The sequence below is a fragment of the Gymnoscopelus braueri genome (genome assembly GCF_963280865.1).
Source record: "Gymnoscopelus braueri genome assembly, chromosome: 3".
NCBI classification, from domain to species: Eukaryota; Metazoa; Chordata; class Actinopteri; order Myctophiformes; family Myctophidae; genus Gymnoscopelus; species Gymnoscopelus braueri.
The window spans coordinates 35,094,722-35,107,015 of NC_137612.1; the positions used below are offsets into that span (position 1 = coordinate 35,094,722).

The window sequence follows — 12,294 nt, forward strand, 5'->3', positions numbered from 1 at the left end:
GCATGTGTGTGTGTGTGTGTGTGTGTGTGTGTGTGTGTGTGTGTGTGTGTGTGTGTGTGTGTGTGTGTGTGTGCGTGTGTGCGTGTGTGCGTGTGTGTGCACGCATACGTGCGTGCGTGCATGCATGCACGTGTGAAATGCGTATTTATCGGTGACTATACAACCACGAGTACATGAATGCTTGCTTGAATGCATCAGCGTTTTGTTCCAACAAAAGGATCAATAAAGGTCTTTCTATCTATCTATTGCTCTATTAACGTTACGCCAGCATCCATCTTGTCACTAATAGCTTTCCATGCAGTCTTTGTTCACTGCAACTAACTTTAACACATAAATAAACCAGACTTCTACAATGTCCACATCTGTGCTCTATAGCCTGAATGCTACCTACACACCGGGATGGCATCCCTGAAGGTAAGAGAGCAGACAAGCAGACGGACAGAGACAGAGTTCTGACTCACGGCCAGTAGTGGGAGGAGCAGTAGCAGCAGTAGTGCTGGTAGGAGAGGAAAGGGCATTGGACAAGGACACGTGACTAGGACTAGAAACATTGGTTACATCCTGGTTCTGGCTTGTGGTGGAGGATTGGCGTCTCAGAGCCCCCGCCCCCTGAAATGAGGTGCCGCTCTTGAAGGTGTTGACCACCTCGATCTGCGGGAGGAGAGAGGGGGACAGAACAGGGACAAATGGATTCTCAGAGAGACAGAGAGACTCAATGGCAGACTGGCTGAATGGTATCGAAATGGTGAGAGGCGCGCTCAAAATAAAAAATACAAGGATGTGTGTATATGCATTTGGAACACTGCGAGAGGTGGGAGCCAAGGACAAGGGTGCAGTTTCCCCTCGACCAAAATGGTGAAATGTTACTGATTGTCAAGTGTCAACAAAGAAAAGCAATTGTATTATACAGATGCAGCCATTTAAACTGCTCAAGATATTTTCCAATTCATAGCGTCATGCCTAAACTCACTCACCAATGGAAATCAGTCCAGGCACTCGCAGTCAGGGTTCATACCATAGAGTTAAACCAGAGAACGGACGGCCCGTCCCGCATGGATTTTCTTTCTCATCCTAACCAGCAAATCAAACCTGCTGCCAGTCTACTCCATACTGTGCACATTTATTTGGCTGCTCCTGTATGTAGGATAGCTTCACCCGAGACCATCAATGACAACATTGCTGACATGAAATCATTTGGAAGGCAAAACCCAGTAAACTTGATTGGAAACTGTCTAAAAAATATCACAGTGATTATGGTCGGGAGAGATAAGGACGGTACACTCCGTTCTGTAACTGCACCTATGATGGTAATTATGACCATGATTCCTATACACCAGTGATTCCCAACATGGGGGCCCAGGGCCCAATGGTGGGCCGTGAAGATATTGCAACTGGGCCCCCACATAATTGGACAAAACACTAAGATTGTATTGATAATGTGACATTAATACAAAAAAGTCATGATTATTTCCCCCTTAAAACCTTGAAAATGTTGTTTTCATTGTGATACCGAAACTTAAACTGGGATCTATAGGAATTCAAGTATACTACGTTAGTTCCATTAATCCAAGCCGGAACACAATCGATTGAACATTAAAATACAGTATGTGCTCATGTGGCTGTGTTAAGTGGTCAGATGTATGGGCTGTGAACGCTTTCAAGATCAGGGCTTTCAAAGTGGGCCCTGATCAAGAAAAGGTTGGGAACGGCTGCATATACACCTACGGTATGCCACGCTAATACCTACCTATATGACACCATGATGGTGTATAGATCTTCCAGAGACCCACCTTGGTGTTTCCATCACTCCAGCTGTGCAAGAGATTGTGTCTTCGTATACCTGAATTGTTGGTCACCTTGAGTTAAGACAACTTTAGCCCTAAAGCCTGATTTATACTCATTGTGCGCTGGGGCCATGCACCAAACACAGCAGATCTACAAAGATTGTGAGCTTGTAGTTCAGCTATTTCTAGAGCGCAACTAAGTATAACTCAAGCTTTTACTGACCGTGACAGACAAACCTTCTCATGGTTACAGCTATGTACAGTATACAGTGGTGGAAGAAGTATTCATATTTCTTACTTAGGTAAGAGTATCAATACCACAATGTAGAATACTCTGTTAAGAGTCTGGTATTCAAAATTTACTTGAGTAAAAGTACAAAAGTATTGGCATCGAAATATACTTAAAGTACCAAAAGTAAAAGTACTCGTGCAGAATATCCCATTTCACAAGTTTTAAAAATGTATACAAATCTTTTGAAAATGTGACGCGTTGTGAGCTTGTAGCTATTTTCAAATAGACAAAGTATAAATAGGGCTGAAGTGGTTAGTGAATGTTTTGTAATAATAATAAAAATCTACAAAGTTACTTAAGTTTCCAAATAATTTTAGTGGAGTAAAAGTACAATATTTGCTTCTGAGATGTAGTGGAGTAGAAGTAAAAGTATTGGAAATTGGAAATACTCCAGTAAAGTAAAAGTAAATTACTACGCCCGTTCTCTATACTGTAGTACCCAGGAGGAGGGGTCTATGTCTGATGTCATTGTACTTTGTACTTAGTTACTTTCCACCACTGCATGTAAATGACCTTACCAGAGTTCACAGTAATTTTAAACTGAACCTGTTCGCTCTCCCCCCCACCGGAGTCAGGAGGACTGTCTTCTCTCTCCTTTGGGAGGTACCATAAGTAACCCGCAAAAATGGAATAGGTATGAAACCCTTTGTCCGTCCCATGCCCTCACCTGAGTCTGTATGCGGTTGAGTCCTCTGAACCAGAGGATCTGTCCTCTCCTCAGCTCCCTCTCTGCGTGGTCAATCTCCCCCTCGTCCTCATTCGCGTCCTCTTCTGGCAGGTCATCTTTCCGGCTCAGCTGGCCCGCCTTTCGCAGGAAGCGCAGCTTGCTATTGGGTATGGTTGCTATCACCTGTCCCATGGAGGAAATGATGGGTCATTGGTTCAAAAGTGCAATTGGGTTCAGAGACTTTCATGGGGTACGGTAGATTCTTTTTTAGATGGAGTTCTTTACCAGTGGCTCCCAAATTGGGATGTGGGGAACCCCACTGAGAGTGTTCCAGGCGGTTCCAAGCAAAATGAGGAACAGTTTAAACACTTGAACCCTATTTTATACATTGCTATTCGAGAAAAGCTGATCCACGGCGTTGTGAGTTTGCAGATCGGCTATCTTCGAAACATTTGGAAAAATCGTAATTTGTTTTTAAAGAGGGAGTCCGTGACATGAAAATGTCATGATGTCAATGAACCACGCACTGCTCTAAAAGGACAAACATACTGAACAGACACACAAATGTATTACCTGTCCCCAGACTAGCTCTCCCAAACCCAGGAACACGCACCACATCCATTTTTCGAGGTCCAGGGGTTGACAGCTGAATGGCTTCCCTCCAAACTGTATAATCACAATCTAAGCAAACCAAAAGGAAGTCAGATTGAACACACATTCCAACCCCAAAGTGTGCATCGCAATATAGACACAGTGGTACACATGAATATCATTTTATTTCAATTCAAATTAAATTCATATGGTTGCATGTTGGTGACCCAATTTCCCCCCAAAAATCGAAAGATATCGAAAATAGCCAAACTACAAGCTCACAACGTGTCGGACACATTGTGACCTTGTAGATCAGCTATTTTTCAGGGCAATGTTTTTTTTTGTATTATCATTTGCAATAGGGGGGCTGCAGCCAGAGGCTATGGCTATTCTGTGATCCTATATATGGAAATGTTTGGAAACCACTGATCTACAAGTAGATGTCAAAGGTCACGAGACACATTCATAACCACAAAGAAATAAAACAAGCGAATGCAGCCATACCCCGGTATTTAATCTACGTTCTACGTACTGTATGTTTTTTATTTATTTTTTATCTCCCTACCTGGATGAGGAAGGTGCCAAATACAATGGTGCAGAAGATGGGATTCCTGAAGATTCCATCAAAGACGTTCCTCTCTCCGTGGATTTTACGGGCGTTAATCTCGTTGAAGAGCTGCATCATGACGAATGTATTAAAGATGATAGTGTAATGTTCAGACGGAGGGGAGTGTAGCGGGGCGTGGCGGCCACTGTCAATGTCAAAGATCTTCTCGCCTGTAGGTGTGAACAAAAGCTTCATTTAGATGGTAGATATGTACAGTATAATATCTGCCCACAGTTATCTTTCCCTTCCCACATGAATACACAGAGGAAAAAGGACATCGTGCAGTACATACCAGCAAAGAGCAGTGTAAAGATGATAACTAGCTGATAGACCCCGTGGCCTAAGATGTTCTTGGTCATGGTGCTGGAGATGAGTGGCTTGTTGCGCCCGTAGGGTTTCCTCTTCAGCAGATCCTCTGTGGGAGGTTCTGTAGCCAGAGCCAGAGACGCAAAGGTGTCCATGATCAGGTTCACCCACAGCATCTGCACCGCCTTCAGGGGCGAGTCCTGAGGGAACACATTTAGAAAACTAGGACATGGGATCTCAGAACTACCAGCTCTGACTCAAGCCTTAGGACGAAGTGAGGAACAAGATAAAACATCACATTAAAATTTGTCGGTGCTGTCGGGCAGAAAACTGGTATAATTTATTTTGGTAAATGAATGCCCTATTTCGTCATACTACAGTGTCACACAAAAGTAGCAAAAATAGCCGATGTAGATCTTGCCATTTTTGCTATTTTTGAATTAGAATCCTGAAAAGTGACAGTTTTGGACATATGAGGTTTCCACCCCACAGCAACGATATATTATGTAAGGCACGATCCATGATGAGTGATGTGGTTATTAAAAATAATAAAATGCACAGCGCAGAGGATAATTACCCATAGGGCTTGCCTCTGGGAACACTCTGATTGGTCAGAGGGTGAAACTAACAGAGAGCCAACTGAGCCACAGATTTGAGTAACAGTGCATAATACTGTACGTAAATCTATAAGTAAGAAAGTAAATAGTTCCGAGTGGCTTATTGTTGGTATCAGCCAAGCACTCAGGTCGTCTATGCCAATATCATAAAGTGCCCCTGGGAGATGGATTGCTGAGGTTGCGATCTATAAATCTATGAGGATTTATAAATCAATTGCAATGTGGTCTCCTGCCTCAATGGTAACTTCACACAATTTTTTTTAATGGGGTTGATCATACTGGGAAGAAACAGGTAAAGAATGATTATATATTATTACAGTTTCCTCATAGAAGTTTGACAATGCATTTTAATGAAGTGTGACCATGGTACATTATGGAGCTGCGTTACACAGGCAGGCAAGTTGTTGCTCTGTTCATTAATATTCAGTGTCATCAGCATTCTAACTCAACACACATAATAAACTAATTACTGTATTAAGGGTTATTAAGATAACGTTAGCTACAGACTATCCTTCAAAACAACAGGAATTTTAATAACATTTTCAGTCTTTTGGGGGAACATAAAACGTGTTGTATTGTGATAAAACACAATCGGACTATCGCTACTAGTTTCTAGGTCTATTACGGCTTCTCCTACTGCACTTGCTGGAGTCGTAAGATAACGGTTATTCCAAGGTTGAACAAGATACAAAATGTGTCTAATACCCAATTGCCTCAAACATGAGTGAACTACTTATATTTTAATTATTGGCAAGTGGCCATGGAAGTGTATAAGTGGGATAATCCACTCCAAGCCATGTGGTTATGGAAAACTAATGCACTTCACAGGGGATTATCCCTTACTTAAGGCACATTTTTCTAATGTTCTTACTTTATTGTGTTATTGCCCAAATCAATGTGTTTTTCAAAGCTACAATCCAGGACTTATTTTATTGAATACATTTATATTTGAGCCAAACTGTATTAATACAAAATAACAAGCACATCTGCAGTGGTTGGATGTGGTCTCCCTACTTAGACCCTGATGTCGGGTAGGTTGACAATGTCAATAAAGTTATTTGAAGCATACGTGGCAACGGATTGGACACTTGATGCGCCACCATCTTTATTGTAGTTTGGACATCGTTGCAATTAACTCTATATCTCTCCATGTGTGAGAAAGTGAAACAATGGACATAACACCTACGGATAATAGCTTTAAATTCTTCTATATATTCATATTCTTGCCTCTGCATATGTGTGGCACATGCGCAGATAGCACACGTCCACACACACTTTCAATAATTTATTTATGTCCACAGGAAAAACAATACACTGACATACATTCATGGCATTATGAAACACACACACATACACACACACACGCACACGCACACGCACGCGCACGCACACACACACACACACACACACACACACACACACACATGCACACACATACAGTCCTGACCTGTGTGATACAAGCACCAGTGAAAGCCACTATGACAGCCACTACATTGACAGTAAGCTGGAACTGCAGAAACTTGGAGATGCTGTCATAGACGTTTCTTCCCCACATCACTGCCTTGACGATGCTGCTGAAGTTATCATCAGTCAGGATGATGTCTGACGCCTCCTTGGCAACGTCTGTCCCCGCAATACCCTGACACAGAGGACACAGAGACAGTCAATATCCTGCTGGGATAGAGGACACAGAGACAGTTACTACCCTGCTGGGATAGAGGACACAGAGACAGTCTAGGACAGACACAGAGACTGTCAATACCCTGACCCAGAGACAGTCAATATCCTGCTGGGACAGAGGGCACAGAGACAGTCAATACTCTGAGACAGAGGACACAGAGACAGTCAATACTCTGAGACAGAGGACACAGAGACAGTCAATCTCCTGCTGGGACGGAGGACACAGAGACAGTCAATACCCTGACACAGAGGACACAGAGACAGTCAATATCCTGATGGGACAAAGGACAAAGAGACAGCCAATACCCTGAGACAGAGGACACAGAGACAGTCAATATCCTAGGACAGAGGACACAGAGACAGTCAACATGACAACCCTGCTGGAACGGAGGACACAGAGAAATGTACACATTTGTTCACCTTTGGCTTCACTTTGAAGCCTCATTCCACTACATGAATCTATGGGTTCACAATTAAAACATGTGAACACAGACCTCCCTCCTACATGATGTCTAAAACACATCTAAATCAATTACTGACTGTGAAAATTAAACGGAGTCTCTGAAGATGGTCATGAGATGAAGTCTAGGGACAGTGTTTGTATCACAGAGGGACAATGTATAGATGTTTTTGAGGCAGCAGTTCAACCATAAAGTCGGACCTTGATTAATAAGTAGCCTAAAACACTGCATATACATGTACTGTACCTAGCACTGAAGTGGGATTTATAATTAGGATATAATTACTGAGGGGTAGTTGAGGGTAACTAACCTTGTGAGGTGTCTTTGAGGGGTGTCCTTATTTAAAGTAGAGTATTTTTTTACGGACAATGGGCATCCTGCTGTGTTTCGCTTGAAGATAATGCCTTTTTACTCACAAAAATAACATAATTACTCTGTTCTTTGCTGATGATAGATGCTTTTGGGCACTACAGAGTGTGGATCAAAGCATGCTGTGGACATCTTTGAGGGGTGTCCTTGTTTAATGTATCTCTTTTTTTACGGACAATGGGCATCCTGCTGTGTTTCGCTGGAAGATAATGCCTTTTTACGCACAAAAAGAACATAATTACTCTGTTCTTTGCTGATGATAGATGCTTTTTTGGGCACTACATAGTATGGATCACAGCATGCTGTGGACATAGGACCCATCTCTCTAAGCTACACACGACAAGTATAGAGCCACAACTACAGGGCAAGTGTTATTCATGTGTTCCATAGTGGTAGCCTACTGCGTATATAGAGCCACAACAACAGTACAAGTGTTATTAATGTGTTCCATATAGGTAGCCTACTGTGCATAGGAGACACTCACACATCAAAGACTAGCCTAGAGGAGACCGCTCTCCAGAGTAAAGAAATACATGCACGCACACGCACTCGCACGCACACGCACACGCGCGCACACACGCACACACACACACACACACACACACACACACACACACACACACACACACACACACACTCACACACACACACACACACACACACACACACACACACACACACACTATACTATACTGTATAACACTGTATAAGCAAGAGCACATGAACAGATACATACACTGCATACTTGAAAGTAAGAAAGCACGGATGAATCATGTAGTGCAGTGATAACCAAAGGGTGGGCCATCAGGATATTGCAAGTGGGTCCCCAAATAATTGGCAAAACAGTGTATTTGTTGTATTTAAAATATAATTATATATATATATATATCATATATATATATATATATATATATATATATATATATATATATATATATATATATATATATATATATATATATATATATAATATAATTACAAAACATAATGTCAAAAAAAGTCATGGTATTTTTGCTTTAACACCTTGACAAATGTTTTTTCCATTGTAATACTGTTAAACTTAAAGTAGGCCTATTATAGGCTAGTTAAAAAAAAAAAAAGATTGATTGATCATTAAACGAAACATGCTTTGAAAACATACACGGCTCACCCATCTGACTACTTAACAAGTGGTCCGATGCAGTGGCGTTTGGTGGATTCTAACGTTGACCGGGCCAGAACCGGTTTGACGGCTGAACTGGTTTTTAATGGCCACTCATTAACAATTCGGCCGAATGCAAATGAGCCCCATTTGAAAACAAAGGCGACTTTCTGTGGTCGGCTACAACAGAATAGGGTGAGGGGCTGCTAATGTAGATTTTTCCCCCCCTGGATCTTGCCCCTACACAGGGACAAGCTGGGTTTACAGACCGGGCCATGGCCTCGTTGGCCCCAATGACGATACGCGCCTGGTCCGATGGGTGGGCCGCAAATGCTTTCGAGAGTTTCAAGTGGGCCCTGATCCAGAGGAGGCTGGGAACCACTGATGAAGTCATTAAAACAATGAGCTGCTCTGGATAAAGGATGACTGTGTGTCCATATGGAGACACTAGGGGGAGCTCCAGATCTATACAGCTGGAAGACTGAGTGCCAAGGAAAGAGAGCATGATGTGCTGCAAGCGTGATGATGACGGAGGAGTGAACATGTCTACAGAATACTGTACGGCTGCTGGCTCCCATTTGACTGCTTCACCAGCTGTTAGATAAGGTACAGTCATAAATTAATTACTTAGACGAGACAGACAGAGAGAAAACAAAAGCAACGAGGACTGCTTTACCATGGCAAAGCCCACGTCAGCCTTCTTCAGGGCAGGTCCGTCATTGGTTCCGTCTCCAGTCACAGCAACCACCTGCCTCTGTTCTAGCGCGTGACTGTCAATGATTCCTGAGAAACACGCGCGCGCCGCGCACACACACACACACACACACACACACACACACACACACACACACACACACACACACACACACACACACACACACACACACACACACACACACACACACACACACACACACACACACACACACACACACACACACACACACGTCTGTATTACGATACATTTCAGGATGCCAATTTTATGAATCTTTTCTTAATTGTAAGCCTTGTAAGCAAAATTAGTCATCATCAAATACATTTAATTTAGCAAAATCTGCTATTTGTTTTGTTTTGTACGCTGATGCTGGCTTGAAGTTGAAAAGCATAGATGTTGCCCCATAATAAGTATAAGATTATGGCTTCGTGTTTTTAGAGAAACATGTCAAAATCAGTTGGACATCCATTTAATACCCGTGGCAGATTTAATTACAGAGTACAGGTGTGCGTATAATACACGTCCAAACAAATCTAGCTTGGTTTCAGATATCTAGTAAGCCTGTATACACAGAGAAATCATCAGAGCCTCAAGATCTACCTTTGACGAGCGTGTGTTTGTCCGTTGGGGAAGACCTGGCCAGGACTCGAAGCTTAGGCCACACCTTGTCCATACGCTCCTGTTCCACCTACACACGCAATCAGAAGGACAGGTGGACAGGTGTCTCAAAAATAAGGCAATTCGAATTACTTAACATTCAGTCACAGAGCATTAAGAGAGTACACAATAAATACAAAATAAGATATTCATTATTTCATACAGAGGGTGGTCTTCCTGCTAGGCCTCCAACACTGCCCATGGATTAAAATGATAGTGCAGAAGAAAGGATTTTAAGACTCTGTAAGAGGCAGTGCCCCTGAAACACCTATTTATCCCTAATAGGCAACACCTATGGACAGGAAACATCTAGCTCCCTAACAGGAAACACAATTACCTTATAGACAGGTAATACCTATCTCCCTAATAGGAAACACATTCATTACACTGACAGATAACACCTATCACCTTATTAGACACAAAACACTGATCTCCCTAAGAGGAAACACCTATTACCCTGATAGCTAACACCTATTCTCCTATCATCTCTCTCTCTCTCTCTCTCTCAGTCTCTCTCTCTCTCTCCTCTCTCTCTCTCTCTCTCTCTCTCTCTCTCTCTCTCTCTTCTCTCTCTCTCTCTCTCTCTCTCTCTCTCTCTCTCTCTCTCTCTCTCTCTCTCTCTCTCTCAAGTTACCTCTCCCTTCTCGTTGCGGATCCTCCTGTTAAACTCTTTCCCGTCGATGCAGATGAAGTCCTCTCCGGGGTGGATGATGCCACACTTGATGGCGATGGCCCTCGCTGTGTTGATGTTGTCGCCTGTCACCATGCGCACTGTGATGCCCGCACGCTGGCACTTCAGGATGGCGTCTGGCACCTGGGAACAAACACACACAGTACGGTCAACATACTCATCAAGTGACGTGGCAGCGTGCCCTGATGTACTGTAGTGGTTCTTAACTTTTCAGGCTGTGACCCCCAAAATGATCATACAGTATTTGATCTGGGGACCCCCCAAAAAATTATCATATTTGATCTGGGGACTCCCCACCCGGAGTTGAGGCATTACATTTATTTTGACTCGGACCACAGTGAAAATAGCCTCTTTCTTATAATATTTGACAATTAGGCCAATGTTTGACCAAATTGTTTTATGGTCAGTAATGGTCTTTTTTTATTTCATTTCATCATTATAATTTTTTTAGGTATTGAAATGATTAAGTTATTAAATTGTCACTTTAATGTCATCTGAGGACCCCCCCCCCCCCCACAATCATGTGGGGACCCCCCTGGGAGTCCCGACCCACAGGTTGAGAACCACTGATGTACTGTATGTTTAACATGCTATTGAAACCACACAGCTTGTGCAGATATACAGTATGTGTGGAAGTGTCTCTATTCTGGGATGAACATTCGGCAAAAACGGCCAATTCAAAAGCTCATGAATTGACGCAACGCGCATGTAGATCAGCTATTTCCTTCAAAATAGTTGGTGTAGAGGGAAAAAAAGCAAGAGGCCTAGTATACCCCTGGGGGACTCCGGTCAATGAAGTATACTGTAGCGTTTAAGTGGTTAAAGGTAAGGCAACAGATAAGCGACGACGTCAGATCTTTACATTATGTCATACATACAGCATTATGTATACAAACAATATCAGTTTAGGAAGACATCTGAAACGGCGACTGTATGAGTAGAGTAATAAATCACAAGTAGAGGAAGTTGCTAGTTGTACATACACAATTATTGACTGTACTTGGTACAATATTGGCCTATAAATGCACATTGTAAATGTCTAGCATTTAAAAACAGCTATGTTTGCAATGCTCTGGAAGCCTTTCCGCTGTTAAATAAATAATGAAATGTCAAAACAAATGTATTTTGTCAAGTGGTGCAGCCAAGCAGCAGCAAGGTAATACTACTAACATTCCTGACATCACAGCCTTGAGTATGGCAATTGTGGTGCTGGGGGGATTTAGCTGATCAAACACAAGTTCCAAAATGTATATAACATATTTATTTATTTATATAAATTTATATTTATTTTATATATTTATTTATGAGATCAACATCTCAAACACATAAAAATACACATCGATACACACGATACACACGATACACGCACACGCACACGCACACGCACACGCACACGCACACACACACACACACACACGCGCGCGCGCGCACGCACACGCACACGCACACAGTTGTCATTCCCTTCAATTCTCCCAAGTCACACTTCAAAGTTGCCATTGCTGCCAGTATAACTTTTGAATCAACAGAAGAGCTTTCTAGTAACAGTTTATGATGATAAGAAAGCATCTTATCTGAGCTGCCTGCCTCCCAGATAGTGGTATTAGATTAGGTGTGATAGATATAGTAGATTGATCCGCAGTAGAGCCAGGCAGCCAGCTATAGCGCTTGCACTAGCATTAATTCAAAGGCGCGCTCTGCCTTTGAATTGGCTCCGTG

At 42.5% G+C, this 12,294-nt stretch overlaps 1 protein-coding gene across 5 annotated transcripts in view; it reads right to left on the minus strand.

The window, feature by feature from the left end:
- Positions 1 to 12,294, minus strand: part of atp2b2 (ATPase plasma membrane Ca2+ transporting 2) — a 232,678-nt gene that overhangs the window by 8,738 nt on the left and 211,646 nt on the right. For 3 of the 5 annotated variants that reach the window (XM_080422712.1, XM_080422711.1, XM_080422713.1), the window contains 8 exons: positions 10,522 to 10,701; positions 9,831 to 9,918; positions 9,192 to 9,298; positions 6,312 to 6,503; positions 4,234 to 4,447; positions 3,900 to 4,111; positions 3,317 to 3,424; positions 2,744 to 2,926 (listed from right to left, as the gene is read on the minus strand). In XM_080422712.1, the coding sequence (XP_080278838.1) occupies positions 2,744 to 2,926; positions 3,317 to 3,424; positions 3,900 to 4,111; positions 4,234 to 4,447; positions 6,312 to 6,503; positions 9,192 to 9,298; positions 9,831 to 9,918; positions 10,522 to 10,701 (1,284 nt within the window). Of the gene's footprint in view, positions 1 to 558; positions 652 to 2,743; positions 2,927 to 3,316; positions 3,425 to 3,899; positions 4,112 to 4,233; positions 4,448 to 6,311; positions 6,504 to 9,191; positions 9,299 to 9,830; positions 9,919 to 10,521; positions 10,702 to 12,294 lie in introns of all 5 variants that reach the window. The other 2 variants (XM_080422715.1, XM_080422714.1) reach the window with 1 other exon arrangement.